At 41.3% G+C, this 11,194-nt stretch overlaps 1 protein-coding gene across 1 annotated transcript in view; it reads left to right on the top strand.

The window, feature by feature from the left end:
- Positions 1 to 6: 6 nt before the first annotated feature.
- Positions 7 to 11,194, top strand: part of TRIB2 (tribbles pseudokinase 2) — a 19,860-nt gene continuing 8,672 nt past the window's right edge. Inside the window, exons 1-2 of the mRNA XM_005420287.1 lie at positions 7 to 362; positions 4,358 to 4,650. Coding sequence (XP_005420344.1) covers positions 93 to 362; positions 4,358 to 4,650 — 563 coding nt within the window. The 5' untranslated portion in view covers positions 7 to 92. The remainder of the gene's footprint in view (positions 363 to 4,357; positions 4,651 to 11,194) is intronic.

The raw sequence follows: 11,194 nt of genomic DNA, 5'->3' as shown, positions 1-11,194 counted from the left end.
GCCACACAAAGGCAGCCGCAGCTGGACGGGCGAGGGACCGCGCTCCACGCCAAGGCTCCGGTGCAGCGTCTCGGCTGGTCTTCTCCATACTCATGAACATACAAAGGTCAACCCCTATCACGATAGCACGATATGGGAGACCGCGGAATAAAACCCAGGATTTTGAAGAGCTCTCGTCCATACGGTCCATCGAGCCAAGCCAGAGTTTTAGCCCGAATCTAGGCTCGCCGAGCCCGCCGGAGACCCCGAACTTGTCGCATTGCGTTTCTTGCATCGGGAAATACTTATTGTTGGAGCCTCTCGAGGGAGACCACGTTTTCCGAGCCGTACATCTGCACAGCGGCGAGGAGCTGGTTTGCAAGGTAATGCCTCTCCTTGTTCTCCCCCTCCCCCGGTTCTCCCCTGTCGCGCCCGGGTTTCCCGTGTCTTGCAGGAGGGTGAGCATGGCCGTGTACCTCATTTATTGAATAGTGGAGAAACAAAAGGCAAGGAGACAGGATTACAGGCGAATCCTGTAACTTTTCCCTCTCTCCAGACAATGGCCACGTTATAGCGGTGGCCCGGAGCCAGGTCTGCCTTCTATTGGCAGGGGGATATTTTTCTGGAAAGAGCCGTTCTTGAAGTAGGTTTTAACGTGAGTTCAGACCAGGAGAAAGCCTCATCTTCCACACACTCACTTTTCAAAATGGAGTAGGGAATCCCCAGCTAATTTTAAGGTGTTGGGACCTGCTGACTTCCTCGATTTTTACTGCCCCCAATTCTGTGCTTTGGCTACGGAAGAGGATGGAGAAGCGGGGGGCCTGGGGGCAGATTCCCATCGGCTTTATCTTAAAAGTGATTTAGAAAAAAAGAGGAACCACATCTAATTAATCAGCCTGAGCTCCCTCACGGTGGAGGTTGTTTGCAAACAGCATCCTCCCCCACTGCCCAACTGAGCAAGAATAAAACCTGCACACCTACGGTTTTTAGAAGTGCAGACAGAATAGCTATCCCACTCTTTGTAGCCTGCCGGCTTTTCTCTGCCTCCTCCCAATTTGCTCCTGCTATTAAAAGGTGAGCTATGGGAAAAAGAAATCCGCATGCGTGCACATCTGTGGAGGGGTGTTTTTCTCTTTTTGAGCTGAGGGAATATTATCCTTTGTTCCCAAATTGTGATTCTTATTGTCTGTAGCGAGACAGACTTATGTCCAGCAAACTGAAGCAGTACCCAGTAGTAGTTTTTATAACTACATAGCAAATTGCAACCTTGCAGCACATGCTGCAGTGTTTGTATTATTCCCAAAACACGGAATTAATGCCATTTGGCAAATTTCTAGATGGAAAAGTAGATGTATTATAGCTTACTAGTATTCCAGGGATTAATAATAGTGTTGCTCACTGTTTCATACTTTCTCATACTTGATTCATAAAAAGTTATGGACTAGGCTGTAGCAGAGAAGTGAAAATAATTGCTCCTCCTTGCTATTTGTGAAGATTGGAGTTCAGAGGGCAATTTAAATATGCTTACTGATTGACTTATAAAACCTCATGTTAAGGCAGCCTAGGACTTCATGTGTTTATTTAGGGGATAAAAGGCCCATGGCTTTGCTAAGAACTAATATTGCTTGCTGAACTGGATGCTTTGTTACCAAACTGAAATAGAACATGAGAATTTCGAGAATGAAAGCCCAGCTCGACACAGTAGTACAGTGCTGCACTCTAGGACATTGGCATCTTTTCATGAAATAAACAGATCTCACAAAGCTGCTGCTCTGCATGAAATTCTAGGTGAACTTGCATGGCAAGTAGTAAAGCAGGGGCTATGCGCTTCTTTGTTTCCTGTTTGGTTTGCAGGATTAAGGCACTGTTGATAACAGTATGAACAGTATAACTGCAGCTCACAAAGACTGGGCCGTTATTTTTTTCCCTTCCATTTAAGCTGTATGTTTTTGTGCTGATCCTGACATTTGAATAGTATCAGTTTTTCCATATGTGTGAGGCACTACTAACTGTGCTCCAAAAATACGATCTTAGCCTGGCTTGCTAGTTTCTGAGGGTGCAGTTGTCAGTCCTGAACTCGGCTTAATTTAATGTGTGCTTTAAAATGCCTGCAGTATCATGACAACTATTTGTCAAGTAGCCTTCCGGCAAAGAGAGGTGCTCTCTGGTATCTTACTGAAGATGCTCTTAGAGATTGCTTGCAGAAACGCTGGGTTGGATAACAGATACATACTGATGATTCTCAAGATTCATTTGGCTGCACCCACCGACTGTACAGATGCCGTTATTTGCTTCAAGGCTCTGTGGCATCCAAACAATGGTAACTTCTCACTTCTAATTCCCAGCGAGACCTAAATCAAACTGCAGCTTATTGGGCATTTGCTGAATTGAGGCCAGGGATCTTAAAAGCTGGGATACAAAGAAGCCCTTTATAGAAGGTATTTGACACTGTAGCAGTATGATAGTGCTTCCTATCTACCCCCCCCCCCCTCAAACACAGCGCTGGTACATAACCAGAGCTACTTATTTAAAATAGTCTGAGAACCCCAAAATATAACTAATTTACATTATGATAATCTGGTTTAGGAGAGAATTCTGGAAAGATATCTTTTCACATGAGGGTTTGAGCCACATGAATATTCCTGCTTAAATTTTATTTTATAGCAGCTGCTTTGTAGAAGAGCCATTCACTTATAATGTAGTAGTTACGAGTTTTGAGATCCAAATGTCAATGAATTCTCCTTTGGAATGAATTGCACACCAGGGATTTTAGCAACACCCCCTCCCCGCCCTGGTTCTGCTTCCCTGGTGCACCATGTCACCAGAATGCCTCGGTGCTAATCCTCCCCCCCGTAAAATGTGCTGGCTCTGTTTGGCAGTCTGCCTTTAAGGTTGTTTTTCCCTATGCCGGGGTAAGGCAGTGCAGGTATGAGGTGACAGGAAAAGGAGGTCTGTGAGGAGGGGGTGTCCCAGTTTCTTAGGGTTTAGGTCCTCTTCTGTGGAAGTAGTTTATTAGGATTGTGCTCTGAAAGATTAAAGGATGCAGGTTTTGAAGCCTCAGGTAAATTTTGATTGAACTGTATCTTTCTCACTCAATTTTTAAAGGTTTTTAAAGCTTTAGAGAAAACAGGAAGATATTTACTTCTCAGAGAGGGTACAAATACCCACTATCAGAACACAAATGTTATGATACAGAAAGGAAAAAAACAATTGCAGTTTGAAACAGTGGTTAGAGAACTAGACCAGTTCTTCATTTTTATAATTCATTCAAATGACACATGACTACCTTAAATTCTTTTTACTGAAGTAACAAAACACTCACGAGTAAGTTACATATTAATTGAATTTTTATGCTGGTGGAAATGCTAATACTTGCTTTGCAGTCCTCTGCAGCAAGTATAATTAAAAATAAAAATCGCTCCTATCAATACTTTGCTCAGTCTCTTTTAGCACACTGGCTTCTGTTATTCTCAATGAAGTCTTTCATTTTCTTGTAATGTGGTCTTTTCTCAATTGACTCAAATACTGATTCATTCGTCATCACTAGATTATAGTAACTTTTTATATTTGGGTTTCCCAGCAGCTTTTTTAGTTCTTACAGCTCATTCATAAGATCAGTGATAACATACTTAGTAGTAAAGGGACACTTCGCTTTTAATGGAGCACTTGATTGAAATGCAGAGAGTTCAGGGTGGTTTTGTCTTTGCCTTTTGAAGGGTGTTTGTCTGTGCTCCAACAGGCAGAGCTATTTCCCGGGTTGTCCTTCTGATCTTATAAACAGCCATTGTGGAACTGAGACTTGGAAAGTGAAAGTGACTTTGCTGTTTTTCAGAGATGAAAGAAAGGCAGGAAGTAAATAGGAATAGCAATAGATGATACTTTAAGCCTGAAAATCCTTAAGGCTTTAATGGGTTAATAAAATCAAAAGAGCCAGGCGTGTGTATCAGGGTGGATTTAATGTGACAGCTTCTCTCGATACAAAGCTACTGGCTGTATTTTTTATGAGTTTATTTGGGTGGAAAATAGAAAAGAAACACGCTTCCTTCTGAGTACTGCCCTTATACATCTCTGGTCTTCACAGCTTAATTTAGATTGCATTTTAGATTTGATCAGGTGTTAGCTAATGTAACTGTGCTTGCTACCAGTTTTGAAGACTAGCCTTTCCTGTCAAGGTTATGTGTCTTCTCTGTGGGGTTGTGCAGTCTGCTTTGTCTTGTCCTCAGTGCTGTGAGTTTGTGACATCCTGTTTACATTGGTGCAGCTTTCAGCAGTGACATAAATTGTACTTAGGGATGGTTTTGTTAGCAGAATCAGATGTACCATGACTTCACTGTCCTTCATGTCACTAACCCTGGCTTTACTGTCATTGTTCCTGCAGGTGTTTGATATTGGCTGCTACCAGGAGTTATTAGCACCATGTTTTTGTCTGCCTGCGCATAAAAATATCAACCAAATTACTGAAATAATTCTTGGGGAGACAAAAGCGTATGTGTTCTTTGAAAGGAGCTATGGGGACATGCATTCGTTTGTTCGTACCTGCAAGAAGCTTAAAGAAGAGGAGGCAGCCAAACTCTTCTATCAAATAGCTTCTGCTGTTGCACACTGCCATGATGGTGGACTGGTACTGCGGGATCTCAAGCTGCGAAAGTTTATTTTTAAGGATGAAGAAAGGTAAGTCTCCCTCATTATGGCTGGGTGTGCCTGAGGTCAGTTAGTTGGAGATGCAGGATTGTAGCCTTTGTTTGTAGTACATTTGTTTGTAGTTTATTTTCCTCTGCAACCCGATCATGGGATGGATGTGCCATTTTACCTTCTGGCTTAGGTTTTGGAGTAGAGAGCTGTTTGCATCCTGCATCTCCACCTAGAGGAGTTTCCTCATTCCTACTGGGGAGACATCCCTCTGAAAGGGTGTTTGGTGTAAGAGCTGCACTATTATAAAGGCTGCTGGTGTTAAAAGAGGATGTTAAAGAGAACTGGGGACTGAAATGGCTCGTTCCAGTGAGGAGCTGTAAAGAGGAAGAGCAGTCAAGTGTTTTCTATAGGACTGTTCTGAGGACATCTTGTTTTCCATGCTGGGAGGGTCTGGAGGCTGCTTGTAAGAATATTATGTGATCACTCATTATACTAAGACTGAAACTTCCTTGCACTGGGAGTGCTTGTTTGTAGTACCAGCCATTGTAGTACTTGGGGAACTTCTGTTTTGTTTTTTTTTTAATGATATCTCCTCCCTAGACACCCTCCTGTGTAAATGATTTGGGGAAGGAGTATGGGAAGACAGGGAAAGAAATAGCACTGGATGCTCTGGGTATATTGTTGAAGAGCTCTTTCTGATGTGGAGCAATAGCTGTACTGTTGTACATGTGGAAATCTTCTCTCTCTTTCCTTCTGTTTACCAGTCTTTGTCTTGAATGATGAATTTATTTGCAACTTCCACATGAGGTATGAGAGCAACCAATACTGTCAGAATCATGTCAGGCTTTTATAGAGTGATTAAATTGGAAGATGACCATTAAAAAAAATCCAAACATCTAAATGGGAGCAGAACCTGCCTTTGTGCTTCTTCTGATCTTGGTAGAGAACAGGGAGATGTTTTACCTTTTTAATTGAATGCTAAAAATTGTCTGCAAACTTGTTCAAACTGCTGCAGAGTGAAATGGATGTTCTGGAGAGCTTTGTTAAAAATAACCAGTGCATATCAATTCTGTTTGGGGGAATTAGAAGCAACAGCCAAATTCTCTAAGTTCTCCACAGGCTCAGGAAGTTGGTGATCTAAAAATTAGAAAAAACTAATACACAATTCATTCAGGGAAGTAAAGTTCCTGGTCATAAAATAAAAATGACATAATAAAGATGACAATCTATCCCATTTAAGTATTCTCTACTTTTATTTTATTACAAGCTGAGTTTTGCAAAATAGGCTTCTCCTTTTAATCTATTTACAAACTGAAAAATAATATATATTTTCACTTCTTAATTCAGTTCAGATGATTGTCTGCAAAGCATTTTTCTACTGCAGCCCCAAGGTCTGATTCCTCATCTTTTTCAATTAAAAAAAGCATAAAATTTAAACGAGCTTAATGTCCATTCATAGAGAAATGCAGAGCAGGTAGATATAAACTGCATTTCCACAACTTTTACTCCCAGTTTAATAACTAAGCACCATTCTAGAACCTCTGACGCAGATAAGAAGGAAACTTGTGCAAAATAGTTGAGGGGTTGTTCTCTGTTGTAGCTGATAACGTGCTAATGTTTAAGTGGATTTTTTTTTTCCTGGGGATGTATGTAAACATGTGTGGTTTTGCATGAAGAACAGAACTTGAAGGAGCTCCTCCAAGGGAAGGCAGCATGAGCTCAGAGCAGTGCAGTGGGAGCAGATGTAGGCCTGTGCTGAATGCTCTTGAACTCCTACCCTGCTGCTTACTAGGAACGGAGTGCAGCATAGGAGGCACAGGGCCAAATCCTTCAGCCACCCAAGAAAAGTGGTGTGTACTGTAATAGCAGTGTTGGCTTTTATGAATGTTTTTAACTTAGCTGTTGTTTGCAAAATGACACTGTTGCTCAGTTTTGAGCATTGTCTTCTAATTATACAATAATTCACTTTAAAGGTCAAATAGGACTTGCTGGTTATTTTTAAGATAATCATAATGCGGTTTTCTTCTGGATGTAATGTTGGTTTGTAAGTAGGAAGGTATTGTAATCCTTTCTCTGCTAAATAAACAGAGATGAAATAATGTGAGATAGAAATAGAACCAAACAGCAGTGACTGCCTTTTTTCACATCCTCTGATCATCATACTGTAATCAGTCATCACTTTCAATCTCCTGCTATATTTAGAAATGAAAAATCTTCCTGGTCCTCCTGAGTTCACAGAGGTGTTGGTGTGTTGCTTGCATCCCTCTGAGCTCCCATGTGTCTGAGGCTGCTGCTGAGGATTCCTGTGTGCTGAGCAGTCCTCGAGGAGCTGCCGTCAGCAGCCGTGCCTGGCAGATGGGTGCTGCACCATCCCTTGCTCTCTGGTGCTCATAATGAACCAGAGAGGGAGAGAAGAGATACAAATGATGTTTTGAGAAATGTGTGTGTACTCTGTTGCTGTGTCACCTGCTCTTCAGTGAAGCTCTTTCTTAGCAATTCTTTTCCAATTTCTTCAAGGCTGTTTTTCTGCAGTTCATTTAAAGTACCTACCCCTTTGGAACTTCCTCTTCCTGAAGACTCTCATGGCTTTAATTTTGGTAGAAGATGTGAAATCCAGCAGGCAGGCAACACATGAATGGAAAACTTGGTGGTTTTTTTTTTTTTTGAGTAAGATGCTTGTGTGCTGTTAGCTGAGAGCTGCCAGACTGGAGGAGCCAGAGGGAATGAGAAGGTTATATGGAAGTAGTTCTTCTTCTTTTTTGTCTAAAAAAGAAAATAAATTTTAAAGCATTTTTTAGTACATCATCTTTCATTGATCCTAATGAGATCCTGGTAGTTCAATAGAAAAACAGGGCTCCTGAAGTTTTGTAGGTGGTGCATACTGTGTTAAAACTCTTCTACCCCATTCCCATTATCTAAATTACAGCTGGTATTTGCAAAGATTTGGGCTCCTGATCTAGCAGCACCACAAGTGCTCTTAGCTTCAACTTGATGTCCCCCTTACAAATGCGTGTTATTTGGATGTTGCAAATCACAGTGCCTTGGGATGTTTCTAATGAACTGGGAGGTAAGAAGGTAGAATAAAGTATTGTTGTAGGCTGGTAGCACTGAGCATTCTGTAGGGGTCCTAATTGTACTAGAAGTGTTCTGTTTAATGTGGTAAATCCATGAGAGACTCAGATCATGTTTTACACTATTGCATGTGTGTAAGTACATTAGCACTTAAAATGAAGCTCAGAATTCCACTGTGGAAACAAACAGAAAAAAATTGTCTGTGTTTCAAGGTAATTTATACCTTCTTTAAATCCTGAACTGTAGGAGGTTTGAAGATAGGGTGGATTGCATTCCATAAAAATGATGTGTGCTGTTGCTACATGAGTTTTTTGTTTTGTATAAAAGGTAGTGCAGTTGTGTTTTTTAGGGGGAGGTGTCTGTGGATCCCTTGGAAAACTATAAGTGAAATAGCCAGTCTTGTAGTATTGAAATTTCAAAGTTAAACTCCATAAACCTGCAGCTGATTTTGATGAAGCAGAAGTTCTAAGATATTACAGCATGGCTGGAAATGTTTTGTAAGACTGGGTTAGCAAGCAGCAGCACATCTATTAAATTATTTTAGTGGCTTCCAGAACACTGAATATATGGAAAACAACACTGACTTGCCATGCTGAGTCTCAACAGACTTTCTAAAGTACCTCTAAGGTACTTCAAAAACTGTGTCCTTACACTTCAGAATGAAACTTGAATCCAAAACAGGGAATGACCTATGATAAAACCTGTGTTCTTGTATGTTTTCTCCTTCCATCCGTGTTGTTAAAAATTTTTGTCCTGGGTATGAAGCCAGGTTGGTATTAATGTTGTGAGGCTCTTGCTTTTGAGTATTTTATCTGTGTTCATGTCATGGTATTTACCATTTTCCATGTACAGCCTATGCTCAGAGTAGGCCCTTGGGCAGAACTGTGCCCTTCTCCTAGCTGGTGTCCCATAATGATGTTGCAGAACAGGCAGGTTTTTTTGGGTTGTGCTAAAAATAGTGCCATACACAGTATATAACTAATAAAGCAGTTCATCCGTCTGATACGTAGCAGATGCTTTGAGAAAGAGCCATCTGAAAGATCTCAGAATTAAATGAAGCATTTCTGTGTTGGTTGTTTCAATGGTTTGCTTAATACAAGAACATTTCTGCTGTCAGGGAATTATTAATTTCTTTAGTGCGTTTTTAAGCCTTTAATTATATTAAAATATTAGCTGTCGTAATATTTGAAGCTTAAAGACCTTGTACATTCATCATACTTGTTGAAGGGAAAATTAAAATAATTTTGGTATTTAGATATTGTAATTTTCCTCTATTCTTTGAGTAAATATGAGGCAGGTGGGATTCAATAAAAATAAACAGGATTTGACACTTTCTGCTCTATGCCAGGGGAATGCAGCCAGTACAATACACTAATTTAGAAAGCCTGTGCTAGCATAACATATTTACTTGGTGCTCTTAGAATAATTTTTCCTCTTTAATTTCTCAGCTTTGAGTGGATGATGCTTTAACATGACCTAGTTATGTTGTTTCCAATCCTCATGATACAAACCTGATTCCACAAAAAATACAAATGCATATACCAACCTTTTTGTATGTAGACCTTTCATTTTCTTATAGTTAGTAGTAAGCTTTTCTCCCCAGCATTTGTCAGAGTATAATGTGGTCAGCAGCTTTTTCATCAATGTGTTAAATTTGCTGTTACCCTTACAATTCTATAGAGAACATGTAAGTTAATGCTTTCCCTAAGTCCTAGAGAGTCCTAAAGCGGAAGAAAATCAAACAAAATGGGAGTACTCTTAAAATACCTGAAGATTTAGAAATAAAAACGGTCTTCATCTGTTTTGTCATTTAAGCACTTTGCACTACCCTGAACGGGGCCACAGGACCAGAGAGCACAAGTTCTTCAATAGGGGAGACTCACAGGTCAGATTTCAAACCAGAAATTATTATTCTTAGAATATGGAGGAAGGCGAGTTTCTTAATGGACAGCAAATCCGCTGTGAGGCTTAGGGTAGAAGATGAAGTGGTTGCACAACTGTTTTCCACAGAAGGGTTCGTGTCCCCTTTGCCTTTATGCGGTTTGGTTACTAAGTCTCTGTTCTCTCACCCTGTTCCTGGGAGCAACACTGAATTTGTTTGGTGTTTGGTGCCCTTCCCAGCAGGAGGGAAGAGGGAGGCTGTCTGCAGGTGGTGAACATCACAGCCGCCCTGTGAAGTGCATAAATCTCCCCCTGAGGGCATAGATAGTCATACAGGTTAATTGCTGTGCCAAAGGTTATAAATGAATGCAAAAGCCAGGGAAGATTTGGCTGCTGGCTGTCTGGCCCTGGGATGATGATGGGAACTCAAATGGACCTTGAGTCAGCTCAAGGCCTTTCAGTGAGACCAGGAGTGTCAAGAGCCTTTGCTGTTGTGGCCAACACTGGAATTTGCAGGAGGTTTTACCCTGGAGTGTCATTTAAGCACTTTGCACTATGTAGATCATAGTAGGGTCTTGTCTTCTTCACTCTCCCTGTTCAGGCAGGATGCTGTGGTATGTGTTGGCTGTCATGTCAGTCATGGGTGGTGCCTCTCCTGAGATGCCCATCCTGGGATTGATCTCTCTGGCAAAAGGTGCTTTGTAGTTACTGGGAGTAGATGTGTCTCAGGACATCTCCAATTCAACAGCTGGTGCTTTAGAAGACTTGAAAACCTCCATCCATAGACTTGCTGTAAAACAGTCCATGCTGAATTATGAGTGGAGACTGAGGGTTATCTGGATGTCTGTGCTAGGGGTGAGTGAGAAGGGGAGGCAGGAGCCCAACTAGTCACAGCTGCAGTGCATTGTCAGAGTGAAATTCTTCTGCTGCCTTCTCTTTTAATTGTCCTTATTATCACACTGGGAGATTACTTCAGGCTTGGGAGGGAGAGGAAAGGTGGAGATTGTAAAGAGAAGCCAACCTGGGGCATATTTAGTCTTGAGCACCTGCTCTTTTGGTAGATGTGTATTGCTTGGAGACAGGATTGCAGACATCTAAGCAAAAGGTTTTCAGTAAGGTTGTGAAATAATGGCATGGCCTTAGAGATGTTGAGCACCCATTGTAGGCTCAGAAAGTGCAGGGCTATTTTCACAACATGCAGTTATGTTAAAAAAAATAATTGTGGTCTTCTTTCTCTCTGGAGCTTCCTCATGCATTGTATCAAAAGACCTAGAAAAGATGGGAAACATAGCATATGGTTAACAGCAGAGCTTTTTAAAACTCTGATCTTCAATGTGATCTAACAAGGTAAAAGTGAGGTGGTGAAGTAGCTGCCCTGAGTCAGATTCTTATAGAAAAATTGATTGCTCAGGGTATTGTAACCAAGCTCCTCTGTGGAAGAGTCTGCAATGGATTTCACAGCCTGCACCCCAACACATGCATCACTATTTACCAACTCTCTGGGGAGTATGTTTTGTCTTTAGGCAATAAGGGCATGGAAGAAACAAAGTATATGGCATACAGGACAGGCTGTTCCCAGCAATCCTATTTGAGTGTTGTAAAACTGAGGTCTTTGGGGCACCAGTCCTTC

Source organism: Geospiza fortis, unplaced genomic scaffold (genome assembly GCF_000277835.1).
Source record: "Geospiza fortis unplaced genomic scaffold, GeoFor_1.0 scaffold81, whole genome shotgun sequence".
Lineage (NCBI taxonomy): Eukaryota > Metazoa > Chordata > Aves > Passeriformes > Thraupidae > Geospiza > Geospiza fortis.
Note: the sequence above shows the minus strand (reverse complement) of the source record. Positions and strands in the feature narration are given on the sequence as shown.